Source organism: Pteronotus mesoamericanus, unplaced genomic scaffold (genome assembly GCF_021234165.1).
Source record: "Pteronotus mesoamericanus isolate MK-2021 breed Mesoamerican mustached bat unplaced genomic scaffold, CSHL_Meso_final contig_33, whole genome shotgun sequence".
Classification (NCBI taxonomy): Eukaryota; Metazoa; Chordata; class Mammalia; order Chiroptera; family Mormoopidae; genus Pteronotus; species Pteronotus mesoamericanus.
The window spans coordinates 12792394-12813130 of record NW_026555135.1 but is presented as its reverse complement, the minus strand read 5'-3'; the positions used below and the strand labels follow the sequence as shown (position 1 = coordinate 12813130).

At 44.0% G+C, this 20737-nt stretch overlaps 1 protein-coding gene across 2 annotated transcripts in view; it reads left to right on the top strand.

Annotated features, from left to right (window-relative positions):
- Positions 1 to 555: 555 nt before the first annotated feature.
- ME3 (malic enzyme 3) overlaps positions 556 to 20737 on the top strand; it is a 189012-nt gene continuing 168830 nt past the window's right edge. The window contains exon 1 of one of the 2 annotated variants that reach the window (XM_054576389.1): positions 556 to 1008. In XM_054576389.1, coding sequence (XP_054432364.1) covers positions 826 to 1008 — 183 coding nt within the window. In that variant the 5' untranslated portion in view covers positions 556 to 825. The remainder of the gene's footprint in view (positions 1009 to 20737) is intronic. The other variant, XM_054576388.1, reaches the window with a different exon arrangement.

The following is a 20737-nucleotide window of genomic DNA, read 5'->3' as shown; positions in this document are numbered from 1 at the left end:
GCTATTGTAGTGGATAGCACAATGCAACACTGAGCACTGGGTGTCTGAAGATTTCCAGATTTCTATTCTGAATTCCTGGGCCAGGGTCTTCCTCAAATAGTGGGAGAATCAGAGAGCATGTTGATCCCTAAATGCGACCCTTCACCGGCGTTCGACTCGTTAAGGTGGAAAGGCTGGGGGTGGGGGTGGGGGCGTTTTGAGCTTCATTTTATCTCTGGGAAGGTTTGCGCACGCGGTTATGAGGAGCTCCACGCGTGTTCCCAGTGGAAGCCCCGCACTGCGAACAGAAATTTCGGGGACCACACTTTGTAGAACGCAGCAGCCTCACGCTGTCGCAGCCGCGGGCGCGGTCTAGCCATTGGCAGGAGGGAAACAACGGTCCGCAGAGCCTGGCCCCGCCTGCTCCGCAGGGGGGCCACGAGCTCATCAGTTTGGGGGGCCGCGCAGGTGGGCTGAAGGAGAGGAACGAGGCAAGCCACCGAGCTGGGTTGAAAGATCAGGGACTCTACACCGCGCAGTCTCTCCTTCCCGGGGATGAGGGCGGGGGTGACCCGGCTGTCACCTGCACCGAATCTGCTTCCTGGGCTGGCTTTCGCTTTGCCGGGAGCTCGGCGAGGCTTGCGCACCGCACGCCCTGAGGGCCGCTCAGGTGGCCTCCGAGGAGGGGCGGGGCTGGCGCCTTGAACCCTTCACGACCCCCCCGACCTTCTTCCGAGGACGCGTCTGGGTTGCAGGCACCGAACCCTGCGACACGCGTAGGGCCTGCCTGGCCGGAAGGCGCCCCTGACCTTGGTTTCTCCCCGGTGCCAGGTCTGCTCAAGGACCATGGGCGCCGCGCTGGGCACCGGCCCGAGGCTGGCTCTCCTGCCCGCCCGGACCTGCGGCACCGTCCCACGTTGGGCGCCCTGCGCATCTGCCCGATGCAGTCATTCCAAGACCGGCCCTGTGCGCCCAGTTCACCTGAAGAAGAGAGGATACGATGTCACCAGGAACCCGCATCTCAACAAGGTAACGGTCCTCGAAGGCAGGATGGCACAAGCCGGGATCCTGTGGCGGCGGAGGGCGGCGCCCCGCCTCCTGGGCCTGGGCAGGATCTTCCCAGGCGCCCTTCCAGCGATTTTCCATTTTTGCCTCGCAGGGGCTTGATTTAACTCGGTTTGGCTGCCCCCCCCGCCCCCAACCCCTCTTCTGCTTAGAAAGGAACACAATATAGGCTGGATTAAAGTCCTCGTGACCAGTAGTCTAACCTGATGTCAGATCTGCCCTTGATACATACTAATTCTGTTGATCTTGGGCAGTCTCTCTAACCTGTCACTCCAAGTTTCCTTATGTATATAAGAGGCAATTATTTCAGGACTGTTGTGGGATTTAAAGAGAAAATGGAGGTAGAGTTCTTTGCACAGTGTACCTGGCACCCAGTGAGAACAAATGTCAGCTGAAGTTATTATTCTGAGAAAAAGGTTAATGTGAAAGCAGGGACAGGAAAGTCTAAAATTATAGAATCTTTAGACCTTGAAGGGGCATTAGAGATCCTAGTTCAAACCTCTCCTTTTACAGATGAGAAAATAAGACAGAAGGAGCTTGCCCAAGGTCACCAGCAACTAGTTAGTTCTGGCAGCCCTGCACCTGGAATCCAGATTTGGATCTCTGGTGCTTCAGTCAAGTTCAGCCCACTGCTAATGTGGTGCTTAAAGGGACACGCGTTTGTTTCTGGGAATAGAGTTTAGTATCACTGGTTCAGAGGACTGAGCCGAGAAAGACAGAACAGTATTAAAACCCAGGAAGCAAGAGGCCAGGACTTTGGTGCTTGCCGCCGTACACCTTGTGAAATTGAATTTGTGGTTCAGTTTCCTCCTGCCCAAATGGGATATTATGACAGACCCACCATTTCTACCTCATTTGGTTATTGTGACAATCAAATGAATTGGTGAATTTGATACAATATTTTAAATTACATAAAGCCCTTGATAAGTAATTACTGCAAAATAAAAATTTTAATAATTTATTTGAGACAAATTCAAGTAAGGAAATGTGGTACAAAAGGTGTTTCTTAGAAATAGGAGCAGTTATGTAGGTGCTAAGTATTGTGACTGTTTCCTGCAGAATTAATAGAAGATAAGAAAAAATGGTTCTTTTAAACTCTACCTATCATACTATCCCCCTGGCTTCTCCCCCAAAGACCCTACATCTTTTGTATATTCCTACTTGGGAATATTTAAGGTGTTTTATCAATTTGAATTACTTTGGTAGCACATGTTAGAAAATAAGTTAGCTTAAGCAAACAAAATGTGCCTTTTAACTAAAAATATCTAGAGTGAGGGTTGCAGGCAAGGCTTGATCCAGCAGTCTGGCTGGTATCCCCAAGGATAAAGGTTTTCTCTGGCACTCTGCTCTGCCTCTACAATATCAGCTTCATCCTCAGGCCCCATCCAGTGTCATCTTTCACCTCGGTGCTGCCGCAGTCCCACATCTCCTATTCCACACCATCCAGGGACAGACAGACACTCTCTTCTGGTAGCTCCCATGGAAAAAACATTTCCTCTGAGGCCTCAGAAAAAAATAATCCTTCTGTCTCATAGACTCTGATTGGATTCCCTTCCCATTCCCAAACTGAGCACCTCACTTAAGCCAGTTAGGGCCCACCCTGAGAGTTAAAAATAGAATTTAAAGTAGGGCCACCCCATTAACTGATTTAAAATATAAAAGGGATGTGGTTCCCCCACAGTAAAGCTGTGTGCTGTCATCAGAAGGAGGAGAGATGGATGCTGGAAAGCAAAACAATAAATGTCCAGTATAGACTTCAATCATTTGGACAGTAATTGCCTTAAAAGTAGACATATTACCAATTAGCATTTATTGCTTTGTGAATAGTTAAATAATAATAATAATAATAATAAAGGAAGGACTGAAATGTCTGGAGGTTGGTTTGTTTGTTTGTTTGCCTAAGACTTATGGCTCCCTAAAAGCACTCTTGCTCCTCCCTGCCCCCATCCCTTTTTCTTTCTAAATAATGTAAATGGGCGTTGTCTATGAATCTAGGGGACCTTACCTTTTCATGATGTTAATACATTTTTCTGTATCTCTAAAGTCAGTTGATGCCAGTGTCAAGTGAAGAGAGTACCTAGGGTGATGCCCAAAGAGCCCATTGGTGCCTCCATTCACCCTCGGGGAGAAAGGGGAAAGCAGTGGAGCAGCAGCATTGCCTGGGAGCTGCTGCGAACGCCCTTCACTCCCACCGAGTGCCACCCTCCTGCTGTACTGCTGACCCCCAGCACTGAGTCTCCAAGGACGGCTTGAAGGTTGGTGCTGTCCACCAGCCATATGGGGAGACTTGCTGAATTAAACAGAGGAACCGAGATCATCATTGGGAAAGCAAGAGAAAGGCAGCTTTGAAAGGGTGTTTTAATGGGCAGATCTGTGGGTGGATTTTTTTCTCTGCAAGACTGTGAACTCCTCCAGGGCAGCGACTAGTTTCATGCCTTTGTGTTCAGCAGGGGGTAGTTCCTGAAGGGTCTAGCAAAGGTATAGACATGAAAGTTAACACTATGTTCCTGAAATATGTTCACTAGATTTGCATCCTATTTTTTTTTTATCCTCACCTGAAGACATGCCCATTGACTTTAGAGAGAGGGGAAGGGAGAGAGAGGAAAAGGGAAAGAAACATTGATATGAAAGACAAACATCGATTGGTCAACCCTCATATATGTCCCAGCCGGGTTCAAACCCTCAACCTAGGCATGTGCCCTGATTGGGGATCAAACCACAACCTTTAGGTTTATGGAATGACACCCAACAACTGAGCCACACCAGTCAGGGCTGCATCCCACCTTTGACAGGTCACGAGAAACATTTAATTTGAAGCTTGAGAGCAGAGGGTCATCAAGAGATGGGGTTCTCTGAAAAAGGGAGAGCTGCTGAACAGGGCATGCCTGGCTGATGTTGTGCAATGACAGAGTCAGGTCCCAGCTTTGTCATACACTCGTCATGGGATCTGTGATGAATCTCGTGAGCTCCTCAGCCTGTGTCATCCCACTGCTGTAGGGATCGTGGGCGGTAGCCCCTGTGGAATCATTATGAAAACTGTGTGAAGTGCTAAATATTAGATGAGCACATTGACAATTCCCATAATTGTGGTCGAAAGGGCCCTTAAACATTGCTCTGGCCTGAAACCGTTCAGACAAACTGTGGGACATAAACTTAACTTAGCGGATCTAACCAGCATTTTTATTTAAAAGAAATAGATTAGAATAGAATAAAAACTGGTAAATGTCTTAAAGTTAATAAAAATAAGTATTGGAGCAGATCAGCAGGTGACATGCCGATTATCACTGTGGACTGTAATAAAAAATGGTTTTGAAAGTGTCATTTCTACCCAGTATCTTATTTTCAATGATGAGACAGGCTGAGAAGGTCAAGTGAGAAGGTCAGTCTCCACGGAGATTGTCACGGGTTACAGGAGCAGACAGAAGCAGCCCGCCTCCTGATTTGAAGCCCACTGGATGGCAATGGCAATTCCATATCTGCCTTGGCTGATTTAGGCATATTCCTAAAGACAGACTTGGAACTAAATGATTCCAAGTTCCCTTCAGGAGTCTAGATTCTCTGAATGATGCAAATTCACCAATACATCAACTTCTATTTTTTTTTTTAAACTAATGTTCTGCCTTTCTTCTAAAACTTATGTAATGACCTATTGTTCATGTGGATTGTAGCAGCAGAGGAAACCTTTGATTACCTATTACAGGATATCAGCCATATTTTACTTGCGTTAAACAGGCAATTATCATCCCCATTTTATAGGGATATTTTCATAGGCTGGTATCATCCCCATTCTATTAATGCAGAAAGTGAGCCCTCAGAATGTTTCTGGCCCGTTTACCTATGGCCTCTTTTGAGAAGGGCTATCCTGTTTCCCAACCCCCACATTAGATATGAGTCCCCTCCTGTTTGTGTTTGTTTCCTTTTGGCACTGAGCACCCTGTTATCATGGCTGTTTAGTTTGTCTTCCACACCAGACCCTGAACATCTTAAGGACAGAGAGTGTCTTGTCACATGACACTCTCTCTGACTTGAATAAATAAATGTTTATTTTATAATATTATAAAATACTATAATAAATATTTGCTCTTTAACGACCTCAGTTTATGGCCCCTTTCCTCTGAACTATATTAACCATAATGCCACTACTTTACAGTTAGCCTAATGTTCTCGTTGCCTAGAGAAACTGTTACAAACGGCCCATTTGGAGGAAATGTACTTCCTTGACCCAAATGTTCCCAGACCTCAGGACATTTCACAGAAGGGCTGTACGGTTTCCCAGAGCGCATCAGCCTTCCCCTTTGACCCACACACAACTATGATTTTTGCCACAAATTCCACTGACTCTGCTTGTAGCTTTTAAATCTCTTGGTTTTGAAAGTCATGGAAAAAATGAATGAAGAGGGTGCTTAGTCAAGTCACTTTGCTTAAGGACCAGCACATTTCATGCAGTGTGGCCCGCAGAAACTACAAAGCAGCACAGCCGACCGCCTCCCCACATGGACTTGGTGTGTTTCGATCACTGAACCCATAAAGGCTTGGGGGTCAGTGCCACAGCATTGGCTGCACGTCTGAGACTACAAAGGTTTCAGCTCAATGTTTTCTTTATTTGGTGGTAATTTATCAGACTCCCACACAGCTAGGATTTGTTTTCGATTAAAGTATATGTTTTTGTTCGGTGCCAGCTTAGAACTTAATCTCGCCTCCTTTTGGTGGGAGGACTCTGTCATCACACGCTTGGCGCATTGATCAGTCAGGAGAGGATGGCTGGGTCGTGTAGAGAATTAGAAGGTTGTGGGTGATGCTGTTTTCTGCCCCAAAGGCAGATAACATAGTATGTCTTCCCAAGACCCCTTTCTGATGGGGTGTTAAATTGGGCATCTGATCGAAAGAGAAGCAATGGATTATTAAGTAAACATTAGTTCCATAAGCAGCAGTTCACTCTAGATTTGAGCTTTTGGGCAGTGACTCAGGGCATTGGAGCTCAAATATTGTTCAGATAACTTAAGAACAAACAAGCAGAGGCATTCTGAAATTAAATCTTTTCCTGTCGAATACTATCCTGGCTTCAAGGAATTGGTAACATTTGGTGTCAGGGCTTTGTGCTTGGAACAGCTAAAAGGATTTGTATTAATTAGGCTTAAGGTTAGGCAATTGTAACGATGTGAACACCAAATGCAGAGGCTCAAAAAGACAAAAGCATATCTCTATCTTATAAAAAAGTATGGGTAGACAGTCACACCTTGGTATGTGGCTGGATTTATTGTTTTGCCCTCCTTGGTGGGCATTTACATTTCATGGTTCAAGGTGGCTGCTCAAGCCTCTGCTATTAATTCCCTTAAAAAAGCCAGGGAAAAGAAGAAATGCCTTTGAAGGTCACAAATTAGACGTTGCAGATATCACTTCCATTTGCATCCAATTGGCCGGAACTTGGACATGAACTACACCTACCTGCAAGAGAACCTGGGCAATGTAACCTTTAGCAGGACACCCATGCATTCAGCTAAAAATTCTACACATTAAGGAAAGAAAATGGATACTGAACTGGCACAAAATGTTCATGTGAAACTAATTTTTTTTACTGTCCACTTGACTCAACTTTTAAAATCCACCAGTTTCTATACATGCCCTTTGTATCTCACTCTTTGTTCACTCCTTTATGTCTCAGGCGTAGATTATGCAGGAGCCTCTTTATTGGTCTCCCATCTTCCAGTCTTGTTTTTCTCAACAACTGCTCTATGTCTGTTAACCACACCTTGAGAGGCTAACACCTTGTACACATACTTAACCACTCTCTTTCTTTCAGACCCCATATCCAAATCCACCAGATAATCCTGTCGCCCTATTTTCAGGCTAGATCTGGAATCCAAGCCCTGCTCACCATGGGCCCCACTGAGACCCAAGCTACAAACATCTCTCTGCGAGATGACGGCAGCAGCCTCCAAGCCGGTCTTCTGGCCTCAACGGGTGCTCCTGTTGTTTATTCTCCACACAACAGCCAGCACAACCCATTTAAAACTAAGTTTGATCGTGTCGCTCTTCTGCTCAAAACGCTGTGAAGTCAGAGTCCATATAATGCCTTGCATAATTTGACCCTCTCTGACCTCATCTTTGCTACTTGTGTCAGCCTCACCCGCTATCCAAACCACTCTGGCCAACCTCCGCTGTTCCTCAAACGCTCTAAGCATACTCCTATCTACAGTCTTTGCACTGGCTGCTTCCTCGTCCTAGAACACATATCCCCTAAACAGCCACGTGGTTAACTCCCTCACCTTCTTCCAGGTTTCTCACTTACTCAATGAGACTTACTCTGCCCATCCCCATGTGAAGTTGTAAATAGACCGTTCAACCTTCTTGGTCACCCTTACCATGGTCTGCTATTCCCCCATAGTATTTGACACTTCCTAACCTACTATTTAATTTCCTTACATATTATGTCTCTTGTTTATTGTTTGTATTTCACCACGATACATAAGCTCCATTTAGGCAGGGATTTGTGTCTTTTTGTTCATTGATGCATCTGACATACTAAGAACAGTAGCTGACTCACAGTTGGTGCTCTGTAAATAGCTAGTGAATGAATAAATCATGCAGAGACATCTGCTGGGGCTCCTTCCTCTCATCCCTCCCCTTTCACCAAAGACCTTCCTTCTTTCACCCTGGTGCCTCTCCTCCCCAGTGTCCCCTCTGTGCTGTTGGCATGCCCAGGATCCCCTCTAGCTGGAGTGTGGATAAATCTCACATCAGCCCTTTGTGTGTCCAGAGGCCCACTATGGAGAGTGAAGGTTAGAGGAGCACAACTCAGAGTTGTTCACACTCTGTCATTTCTAGTTTTACCAGCATTAAACTCAGCCTGGGGAAGAAAGAGGCCCTATTCAGGAGACACAAGTGGTGACTTGGAACCAGAGATGGAAGAGGGCGTCCTTGAGGCCCATAGGAAAAAAAACAAAGGGAGTATGTGGAGGGAGTAGACCAGAGGCAGGAGACCTCAGCTTCTGTCAGCAACTCCAGCTTCCTAGAACCCCTGTCCTCTACTTTGAATCCTTGGGCAGGGATTCTAGGGAGTTCTGGGAAGATTCTAGGTACTTTGAATTCTCTGCTCTGAACCCTTCTGATTCCCCTGTCCTGAAGCACTCCTACTAAAGACAAGGGAAAACATTTTATGGACTGAGTGTGCCGCCCCCCGCCCCCCATCCTTCTGTTGAAGCCCTAACCCCAACGTGATGGTATTTGGAGTTGGGACCTTTTGGAGGTAATTCGATCATGAGGGTGGAGCCCTCATGATGGGATTATCACCTTGTAAGAGACAGGGGACAACTCCCTCTCCCTGTCTTCCAAGTGAAAATATAGCGAGAAAAATGGCCATCTGCAAGCCAGGAAGGTAGCCCTCTTGAGGAACTGACTTGGCCAGCACCTTGATCTTGGACTTCCAGCCTCCATAAATTCCTGCTGTTCAAGCTACTTAGTCTATGATATTTTGTTATAGCAGCCCAAGTGGACTAAGACACCGTACCAGGAAGCGTTTATCTCCCGGAGGTCAGAAAACTGAGGCATGGCGGATGGGATACCAGAAGCACTGAGGGAAATTTGCTGCTCCTGGAACCCGAAGCTGATGCTCAGAGAGCATTACCTCATAAACATGTTGTTATGAATAGTTGAATTGATTTCCAAAGAAAGTATATTATGTTTTAGATTCACATTTGTATGATGATTATGAAGATTCAGAAACTCTGGCTTATGTTTATGAATGCTTAATTCAAAATGCTAAATACTAAGTGAAATCTATAACCATGGGTGTCACTGTAAAAAGATGTAACTATAAAAAGACTTGGAAGTAAGAATGTGAATATGATTATGTTAGTGTAGTGGAATTATGGGAGTTCCATTTTCTCTTTATATAATTTTCTTTAATGTTCCTTTACCTTTTCAATTTTAGGTTATAGTTTCTGTTGGAAAATAAGTTTCTAGAGCCAAGTAAATAAAATTCAGAACAACTTTTGGAATTTGACCCTTCTGTTACACAAGGGTGGCATTCTTTTCATGTGGAAATTTCTCTAAAATGATCTTGTCATTTTAGAAAGCCAAGGTTTACCTGCATATAACGAATCTTGTAGAGGTGCTATGTTTAGATTCATGTAATGGAACATTTACATAGGAACCTGCTCCCTGTTCTAAAAGGAATTGTAAACAACAATATCTAGGTTATATAAGCAGCAGCATGAAGGGCAGCTCCCATGCAGAAATACACGTTGGCTGACTCAGACTTGGGCTGCTGGCATCTAAGCCAATCTGAGTCTGGGCTCTCTATGGAGCCTCTGTGGTTACTTTTTCAGGTTCATCTTCAGCCCCCTTGTTTCCAGTTTCTCTTGGTCTCCTTGGGCTTTTGTAGGCTCTGGGGGTTATGGCTTCCTTTTACTTTGTATTTTTGTCATTTCCACCAAAGGTTTCTTTTATTGTTTGCTCTCTTCTTTGCAAATGTCAGTCTCATAATGAGAGGGGGAGAGAGGCCTTCTGATTCATACAGCCATTGCGAAGCGGTCACTAACATGCAACACTTTTGTTTGCAAAGGCGTGGAGTATAGTCAGCTTCCAAACCTTCACTTTGATGTGGAGAAAGCACATTGGGAAATCCTTTGGGGTGGTGTCCGACTGCCTCTCTGATGCAGAATACAAAAGATGCTCTATGATTGTGCGATGAAAATCTGAGGGCTCTCCTACGATTGGGGATGCTGAGGTCAGTGGTTAAAAGCATGCATTCATTCTGTACCCCAGTGGTTGCCTAGCAGCCTGGTTAAAACACAGCTTTAACCAAAAAGACACAGTAAAGAATAAAATGTACTTAGTCATTTGAGGAGAGGGATTTTTGATGGAAAGATCATCAGCTTTTGAGGAACTTGAATAAGAGAAAATCAAAACTACGTTTGCTTTTAAAAGTGATACTGAAAGCTAGAGGGACCATAGGGGATAGGGTTGAATGATGAGCAACTTGAGAATATTATTTTTTGGAAGCATTTTGTCTGGGTTCTGTATTGTCATTTGATAGTAGAACTCCATGAAGCTCATTGCATATTTGAAACATACTCCCCCATGGTGTGGAACTCTGGAGAAGGCAGACTCTGTTCCTCTATTTTGTTTTACTTGGTTTTTTCCAAAAGAGAAAGAGGGAGCCAACGCCTACACAAGGCAACATCTCTTCTGAGTTACTGAGCTGTCAAGTGACTTCCCCAACGAGACAAAGACTGCCAGGTGCCCGCCCTCATGACAAAGGTGGAGGTGGGTCTCCTCTCCCAGTAGACATTCCCCTCCCTCTGGTATCTGAGGGAGGTGTTAGGGTTCCAAGCCAGATTCCTGTTATACTGAGTTTCCTTCAGTAGCAGAATGCCTTATGGAGGGAATTCAAATAATAATTATAAGAGCTAGCATTTTTTACGACATACAGTGTGCTCAGAATTGTTCTAAACAATTTCTATAACTTAACTAATTTCATACAATACTGCACCCTTTTGAAGTATAATGTTATATTACAGATGAAAAATGTGAGGCACAAGGAGGTTAGCTACTTGCCAAAAGTCATACAGCTCACAGTGACAGAGCTGGGTCCTGAGCCCAGGCCATGTGGTTTTAGGGCTCTAACGCCCTATGCTGTGTTGTCACTCCCTGCATGGAAGTGCCCTTTGACTTGGTCCTAGTGCATGGAGCCTGATGTTCTGGGGCCTTGCTCAGTGCTAAGAGGGGCATTCCCTGTTGTGGCCCTCTGAGGGGCCATTATCACATCTGCTGACTCTGTTCGAATCAGAATCTGGGAGCTGGAGGAAACCTCAAAGATCACACGTTGCGTTCTCTTCACCCTTTAAATATGTGTGATTCTCCCAAGACTCCTTTGTTCATCAGATTTATTCAATAGACATTTGCTGGGCTCCTATCACATTTTGGGCACTGGAAACCAGGTGGTGACAACAACACTTCTTTTGCCTTCAAGGAGCTTATGTGTAAGAGGAGCGGAGGTGGGGGCCGGTTAGTAAGCAGGCGTTTCAGTTCAGTGGGCGGGCCTATGGAGTGGAGCGTGGCCTCGAGCGCTACGGGAGCGTGGGAGCGGGGTGCAGAAATACTCCCTACGCAGGGGTGTGGGCACTGGCATGCAACGGGCACGGGGGACTTGGCAGATGAGAGTGGTGGAGGAGAAGCTGTCTAGATCAAACCAGGAAAGACAATGGCTTGTTCTCTGAGAACAGCCACCGTTTGTGCTGAATGTATAGAAATTGAACAATAGACCTATGCTTTATCAGGGTCCACATTTTCAGAGAACTAAATAACAGTATAAAACCTCTCATTCTACAGATAGAGTTAACGATGTAGCTCCAGTACGGAGACATGCTCTTTCGTTTTATTTTTCCTAGCTTTTGTGTTGCACAACTCTAGGGGGTGCCATTCACATTGGGTTCACTTATGTAAATTTTCAGCATGCTTGAGGGCTCAGCTCTCCAGGGATGCCACTGCCACACTGCCTCCCTTGATAATGCCACATGGAAGGGACTCGCTCTGCCTCTACATGCCTTTAGCGTTTAGCTTGTGTAGTCATGCTCTTTTCCACATTTGGTCTCAGTGTACATTTGTAGTGTGGATATGTCTCCAACTCAACGTTTTCTCCGAGCCAGGACGCCATCTTAGGCACTATGTGGCCAGCACAATGGCTTCTTCAGAGTAAACCCTCCATAAAAATTAGTTACATAACTCCCTTTTCACATTCCCTCCTGGACAGACCAGAAACCTCTGTGGTGGAGACCACTGATACACCACCCCATCTACCGTCTCTCCTATTTTCTATCAACCTCAATTCTACACCACCCCATCTACCGTCTCTTCTATTTTATACAAACCTCAATTCTGGTTAGATCTCTCCATGGAGCTTGGAGAATTTTGAAAGCCCAGCTTTTATTTTGGTCATATACATTTCAGGAATTCATTTCTTTAAGAGACTTTTCTGCTCTGATGCTGTACCAACCAGGTGCCCTTGACCTAAAGAGCAGCACCGTTATGATGAGATTATTTATTCTCATCCTTGAGGCTACTTCAAATACAGTAGATTTAGACCTACTACAACTAGCAACAAGTTAAAGGATATTGGAGGTGAAGGGAAGTATTCAGCTGGAACCAAATGTGTGACCCCCTCACCCCCTAGGGGCACAGCCCATGCCCAGGTGTTGGCAGCAGAGCACACTGGCTACGATCTAGGGATTTGGAGTCGGGAAAGCCCAGGTTCCAATTCCAGCTCTTCCATTCACTAGACTTAGATCTTTGGAAGTCCACTTCATTTCTATAAGCCCAAGTTTCCTCATCTGTGAATGGGATTGATAATAAAATACACCTACTTTACAGGATGCTACAATGATTAATGTATGTAAAGCACATTTTAAGTGCTCAATTCTCAACTAATCCACATCTCTAAAGCTTATCGCCATTCGTAACACAGTGTGAAGCCCTGTGTGGGCTGTAGAAGGCACAGACATGGTAGGGTTTAGACCTGGTCCTTGCCCTCTTACAGCATTCAGTCTGGAAGGAGAGAGGGGAAGACTGCGGGATCCAAAGTCATTCTCCCTGGGGGTGAACGCATCTGATTTAGGCAGAGACTTGATAATAGCTGAGTGATTCAGGGAAGAAGCAGGTTAGCTGGAGACTTCAGTGATAAGTTCCCTATACTTGATAGAGTTTCAGGATAATTTAGACTTTTGTCTGAAAGATACTTACATAAAAATGTCACAAGCAGCAGAAAACTCAAGTGTCATTTGAAGAGCTAGTGTTTTTGGAAGTTGAAGCTGGTGTTGAAAGGAGTGGCTACCAATCATACGCTGCAGGAATCTCAGGGTTTTGGCACACTCTAACCAAGGTTTTTAAAACTAATGCTGAAAAACATATCCAGATTTAGCTGGATCTGTTCCTTACTCTCTCTCTCTCCCCGCCTACCTCTCCCCCCGCCCCCCCATATCTATCTATCTACCATCATCACTATAACAGTCCTAATTTCATTATAGCAAAACAGCAAGACAAGAGAATGTCTACTATGGTAGTTTAGCATAAAAGTTAAAATGTTGCTATAAATCCAGGTAAATAGGACATGACTGGGCCCACTTCACCTAGCAAGGAGTTTAAGATAGTCCTACAATCTCCATATACTTTGCTGTAGGTGATTAATAAATACTTGCGTATACACATTTTAAATGAGCATTTCTCCTCTGTTAGAACTGAGAATGACATGCCCCAAGAGGCCACTGTGAAGTTAACTTGTCCAGCCTCTTGCCTTCAGGGAGATAGTATCCTACACGTTACCACCCTTTTGCAGATAGGGTTTCAACAGCCCAGAGAGATTGAATATCCTCCTGAGGAAGTGAGTTGTGGAGGTTGACTCTGGCCCAGTTTGGGGGGTGTTCGTCTCTTAGATCCACTGCCTTTGAAAGGTAGCACTTCACTTGTCATCGTCATCCTGAAATAGTACCTGAGTCAGCTTCAGTCAACAAGCAGAGTGTTTTTGAGTCCGTGCATAGAAAGGATTTGCTTTAATATTGAACATTGCTGCATGTTGCAAACCCACACATCTGCTAACACAGCTCCTGCTGTCACTCCTATGTGTCCATTTCTGATGAATGGCCGTGCTCCTGATTCCCAGCTTCGGCTCAGATTTTCTATTTTTTTCTCTGCAGTAACATGATCTTGAAGACAGTCCACAAACCATTTGACAGAGAGCTCAGCCCTCATGTCATACTCTCCCTTCTTATCTCTGTTATTTTTGGTCTCTTCTAGCCCATAATTACTTGTTTTGACTGGTGAAATCACTTCAGGTCACAGGACACTGAATAGCAATGTGGTTGCCACCTGATAAAGCAGGAGTAAAGATAGGCCGTGTGGAGAAAAACCTATTAACAGCCATTTTTAGAAAGAGACTTTGCAATCTGCCCGTCAGAGCTGAAAGGTTTCCCCTGTTCTCACACTCCATGAGCTGGCAGCGGCTTCTCCTCCTGTCTAAGACGCCTCCCAATCTGCCCCGCCATGCCTATGGGAGATGGTGACATGGGTGCCTGTGGAGCAGCTGGCCAGGGGCTGCGGGGAGGGAGGACCTGCTGAGCAGGGGGAGGGCACGGCATCCAGTGGCCAGCCCCGGCTGCAGGCTCTCGAGTAGCCTCAGCTTTGGTTAACTGAGCTGTTCACCTTCCGCCAGTCCACCACACACAGAATCGGCTGCCTCCTCTAGGATGCATAATTGCTAAAATAATAAGATTAGAAATAATAATAAATATTTATATAATGCCTGCCATGCCAGATTCTCTTACAGGTGCTTTACATTCATATTCCCAAACACAGAAAAACTTATGGAGAAGGTAAACTTTGCCCACAGCTCTCTCACCTCTTGTTTCCATGGCCTCTTCTTCCTTACAGATTTCTTTACAAGAAATCCTGAGGGTCTTTGCAGTAACCCTTGGCTTCCTAGGGCTGCCAACCTAAGTGGGCCTTTTCATCTTACAGAGTTCTGCTTCTTGTCCTGGATCTCATCTCTTCTTTACTTATTTCCCTGCCTTCCTATCCATCCATCCATCCATCCATCTGTCCATCCGTCAGTCTGTTCATTTTTCCTCCTGTCCATCCATCCACCATCATTTATTTATTGAGCATCTACTTTCTACCAGGCACTCTTAGGTGTTGGGGATAACATAGTAAATGTGACAGCTATGATCCTTCTCCTTACTGAGTACATAACCTAGTGAGAAAGACAATAAGGAAACAAACAAAATTTTACAGATAGTTATTAGTGGTAGAGAAGAAATAAACGGTATAGTTTGAGAGAATAGCAATGGGTCTACTTCAGTCATAAGGGAAGACCTCTTAAGAGGTGACAGTTGAGAAGAGACCTAAAGAGAGAGGAGTCAGCTGGAAGGAAAGCCAGTGAGAGTGTTTCAGGTACAGAGAACAGCACATGCAGAGCCTGGTTCTAAGCAAGGACATGATCTGATATATGTTCATGAAAGATCTCTCTTGTTTCCATTGTGAAGAACAGAGTGGAAGGGCTAGAGTGGGAGCAGGCAGACTAGTTAGAGGCTCCTGCAGCAACGGGTATATGAGAAGGCCGTGGCTGGATGTGGAAGATGACAGGGTGGAGAAGAGAAGGGTTGAATTGGAAACAGAGTCTGAAGGTAAAATGTGTCTTCCTTCAGATTCACCAGGATTCAGTCTTTATTTTCCCCTGCCATGCTTTGTGCCCTTCTCATGGGTACCACCAGGGTTTATTGCAATTAATCTCTATCTTTCTTTAGCATACCTCAAAATAATAAGGAAACAGAATGTTTGTGTTTTACTTTTGGCTCTCATGACATGCTTCCCAATTAGTCATCTCATTTGATCCACACAAAAGCCTTGTGAAGCAGGCATTATTACCTTTGTTTTTATGGGGAGACTCTCTCTAGGACTTCCCAGATGGTAAGGGGAAGCAGCAATATTTAGTCCAGATTCCCTGAGACCATTCACTGGTTTATCCAATAAACGTCTATTGAGAACCTACTGAATTCCAAGTATTCTTCTAGGTTTGAAAAATAGAGTTGAATCAGTCATGGTCTTTGCTTGCAAGGAAATTAAGAGTTCAGAGAAAAAGACAGACTTGCAAGCTTATACATGTAATGCAGTAGAATAGGTTTTAATTATGTTAAGAGTTTGTTATTAATAATGTCCAAGTAAGTATTTTCTTGATGAGGAGGAAAAAGGGTGAGATTTCTTAAAGTGGGTGACCTGACTCTTATATTAAGTTGCATAATGTGTTGCATAAAGAAACAGGAAAATCTACTCTGACCTCTCTCCTGAGATAACTACTTATTTTCCTTGGTGTGTCAGTGCTAAGACCTAAAAGATATGTAGGGATTCCCTGGCAGATAAATTGGGGAAAGATGTCCCAAGCAAATATAGCAAAATTGTATGGTATGTGAGGAACCCCGGGTGATTCTGAAGGAGGAAAGAGTGTGTGGAGTGATGGAGCTAAGAGCAAAGTAGGGGGTCAGATGTGGGTGGGATTCTGGGGCTGTACTTTGCTTGGGTGAAGAGTTTGACCTTAGTCCTGAAGGTGATGGGGAACACTAGAGAGTGACACTACGGGATTTGAGCTGTAGACAGGCCACGCTGGTTCCAAAGAGGACAAAATCAGATTCAGGGAAACCAGCTAAGAAAGAATTCAGTTACCATAGGAGAGATGAGGAGGACCTGATATGGTCAATGGTGAAGTGAACACAGATATGCTAAGTAAGCTGAAGACTGTGTCCCAGAATTCCTTGGGCTCCATAATGACAGCAATAGGAGTTCAGACTTATTGTCAATATTCAAAAACAACTTATGGAAATCTTATACTTATCCATCATAAATTTACACCACTTAACGAGCTTGTCATGTTCCTTTATCCTTGCCTAGAATTAAACAAAGTAATACTATTAACACTGTTTCTCTCATGCAAGCATTAAACATTCTTCTTGGAAGTTATATGTCTCTTAAGCATTGGGAAATGAATTAATAATTACAAATGTGAGATTTTTCAAAACATGAAATTCCTTAAGGGATACTTTGGGACCGGTGAAAATGTGAGGATTTGAGCTGTTTTTATTTTAAGTGTTTTATTGTGAATATTGGTGTCATTGGTCTTTATCTAATTAGCCATCCTTGTTCTGGTTCTGTTTGCACAAAGCAACACTGGTATTAACTTTATCTTCCAGAGCAGAGAGAAGGCACCAACGCACTGAGAACATGGTCACATTAGCTGGCATTTTTTCATAACGGGGACATTACCTAGCCTCCCATGCAGTAACTGGCATCATTACCCTCAGCACAAAGTTGTGACAAGACTCTGTTTTAACTTATAGGAGCTTAAGGGACTTCCTCCTTCTTCTATGTTCTTCCTCAGTCCCCTGGAAAAATAATACCTCTTTCCATTGAAAATAGTATGAATGTGCAGAGTTTGGAAAGTATATTTTCTAGATGAGAACTTCCTCCCTTTGGGTTTTTTTCCCCTTTCCTTCCTCTCTTTATATGAGAAGACTTAGGTGGAATAGTAACAAGGATTTGAAGTCCATGCAATGTGAACCTTTCACAAACTTGGCCCACCATGGTCAAAGTGTTGTCACTTTCTCCATTGGATTCGATTTTAGCTTGCCTTTCTCTTTGCTGAGTCCTGGCTTGTCTTATGAACCATGACTCCAGGCGAAGGAAAATAAAAACTCAGAGCTTGCAGGAATGATTTTCTTGGCTAATTCAACCCAGTATCAGTCACTAGTCTAGATAGAAGGTTATTTAAATTTTCTTAAAGGTGAAGTTTTAACAGAACCAACAAGAATACCATAGTAAGTACAGTCTTGTTTTTCATATACTTTTGGGTATTATCTGGGCAAGATCATCTGTCACATGATATGATTCTAGTCATGAAGTATTGACATTATAAAAAGTCTGATAATAAAAACAAATGTTCCTGAATGCACATTCTCAAGAAGCTAGGTCTTAGAGACCTTGGAAACTTGTGAAAGAATCTGGCTTTGCACGGTGGGTTTCCCAAGTCTTTGATCTTGCGTAACTTACTTTGTGTAATAAAACTGCAGTGGTCATCTTTAATTCACATCCTCTTCAAAAGAGTACATTTTCATAGTGGGTATTAACATTGTAAACATTTTATAATATTGCAGCTTCAAAGAAGGACAGCTGTAAACACATTTGTGTCCATTTAGCTGATGGTTTGTAGATCTGAGGGACCCTTGGGTGTCTATATTCCATGGGTGGTTGGAGGGCATTTATTTTATTGGCTTCGCCTCTGAAGTGTAGTTTCCATTAGCACACTCAGAAAGTGCTGCGTTAGCATCTTTGGCCAAATAACCTTTTCTGAATTACTCTCTTTTGGTTCTTGTGTTTTACTTCTATTTCTGTCATAAACTGTTTTGTTAATTTTACTGTTGCTTTCTCATTTTCCTTACCAAGTGAGTGTGAAGACTTTTCTCCAACTTTCTTCTTTTCTGCTTAGTGTCAAAACATGATATTTAGCCCATTAAAGTTGCTGAAGGACTACTGAAACTCATAGTTCATGTAAATATACAGGGTCAGGCACAAATAATGTCCCTTTTTTAGTACAAAATCTTTTATTACAAAATCATAAGCATGTAATTCTGTAACATAACAATATCATACTCAAGCACACCATATGACATTTTAGGCAACATATTCAAATTATAACCATAAATTATTACACTTGTATCATTACTTTACCAATCACACTCAAGCAGGCATTATTTCTGCTGGACCCTGTATATTATGCATTCATTCTTATGCATGTACGAATGTGTCCCTTTCATTGACCCCAATGAGACAAAGTCAAGACTGTATGTACTTAATCAGCTCCTCAGTTGTTGAACATGATGCTGTTAGCCTCCTGGGATTGGGGATCACAAACACTTTCTTCCCCATTTCTTTCAATCAACACTAACTGCTCAAGTCTGGGGGATATGGGGAAAGGGCAACATCCTAGAGATGTCTGGGGGCTGAGTTGGAAGGGAGGGATGTTTCCTGGAACATCAATGGGGGAAACACCAAACAAAGGAGAGAAGAAAACCCGAATGGGGAAATGGGCAGTGATGGGAGTCAAGAAGAATTGGATTGTGTTATCATGTTGGAGAATATAATTAAAGGTATAACATGGCAGATAGGAAGAGAAGTGAAGAGAGAAAATTAAGATTCAGGTCTGCGATAGGTGAGGTGAGATCATTCAAGATCAGAATGAATGACTGCTGGGTACCTACAGAGCATTACTATTTTGGTGGGTCTTGATACCTCTTAAAGAGGTAATGCAGCTCCTTAAGCAAACCCGCCTGGGCTGGATGGCTGTGGCCTGCCCAGTCCGTGCCAGAAGACTGTCTCCTTTGAGCACTTGGTAGTTACGTGTTAAAGCTGTTTTCCCAAACATTGGGATCATAGACACTCACCTCTGCAGACCATAGCAGTTGCCCGATTTCACTGTAGCTTGAAGGATATCACGGTCCTCGAGGTTTAATGAAACAGGGCCCAGAGGTCTTCTAGCTTGGGAAACTCCATCGTGTATTTCCACATTGTGGTGGCCTTTCGTGCCAGAAGTTAATATACTCCGTGGACCTCCACCAAGCCTGAACTCCCTGCTGCAGGACCCAATGTACCAGAAGATATCCTTGTAGGAGTCTGGCCTAAGCACCAAAAGGTCATCATGCAGCCTTGATTTTGTTCTTTCTTCTTTCTGTATCAAAGACTTCTCAAATGGTCGCTGTTTAGCTGTGCCCCCTTCTAATCAGGAGGAGAATGGTGGAAGCTGGTGGCTAAAGTTTGACCTTGAGGCCAAACATCAGTTCTGGCCTCTTGTCCACTCTCTCTTCCTCATAGTAAATGTTCAGGCCACGTGGCCAGAGGTGAGTCCTGACCCCATCAGCTTCCTCATGCCCATTACCTGCACCTAACCACACCCTCCCCTCAGTCACCTGCTGATGCCAAGCATAGTTAGAGGACCGTGTCCCAACTGTCTGCCCACCTTCGGGATCACATAATGTTAAAACTACATTGATAGCTTAATTTGAAAGAATGTTTGGGTTTATTTCACTTGGAAGGTCTCTGTTTTAATATGGAGCTTCATTTTTATTCCACTTAACATCTCAGTTTGTAGAAAACAGAGGGCATTTCTGTTCAAGACATCATTGAAATCAGCAAAAATGAGTTCATGGAGTCTTTTTTCCTTTAAGAGAAAACTAGCTTTGAATCCAAACCCAATAGGAAACTCAGGTCCAGGGCTCTAGGTCAGAAATCACCACACAAGGGTGTCCTGTAGGCCTTTTTTATAGAAGTCATCCTTTATATACTGATATGGGAGCTGGGATTTATGCTTTGTGCCAGCAGGAATTGGTCATGGCAGTGTGTGTGGGGGGGGGTGTTTATCCTTGGGGTAAATATTTGGGAGGGAAGTTTGTGTTTCAAGACACTGAGCATGAATTGTAAATAAATCCATTTTGCTGTGATTTAGTCACTTATTTTTTTATAGGATCTTGTGGAAGCAGATTATGTACATTATGGAGACTCAACTCATTCATTTTCATTGAGTAAGGTATTACTTCTTCAGCTCCTCTTTAAACTCTGGTGAGAATAGAAACGTCATTACTGGGGGAAAAAACCAAGAACAACTTTTGCTGGAAACCACTAATGCTTGAGAGAGGAAATCTCAGCCTGATGCAGTGAAAAGAACAGAGGCCAGGGAGAGAGGAGACCATGGATATAGACTGAGCGGCCCTCATTCTCAGCTGGGGAACCCTGGGAAGCGGTCCACACCCATCTCCAAGCTTCTGTTTCTGGGACATCGGAGTCAATGACTTCTAAGGCTCCTTCCATTTTAACAGTCTCTGGAGATAAGAAATGTGTCCCTGGCCATGTGACTCAGTTGTTTGGAGTGTTGTCCCATACACCAATAGGTTGTGGGTTCGATTCTCAGTCAGGACACATACCTAGGTTGCGGGTTTGATCCCTGGTTGGGGCATGTATGGGAGGCAACCAATCAATGTTTGTCTCTCACATGGATGTTTCGATGTTTCTCTCTCCCTCTACCTCTCTTCCTTCCTCTTTCTCTAAAATCAATGAACATATCCTCAGGTGAGGATAGAAGGGAGGGCGGGAGGGAGGGAGGGAG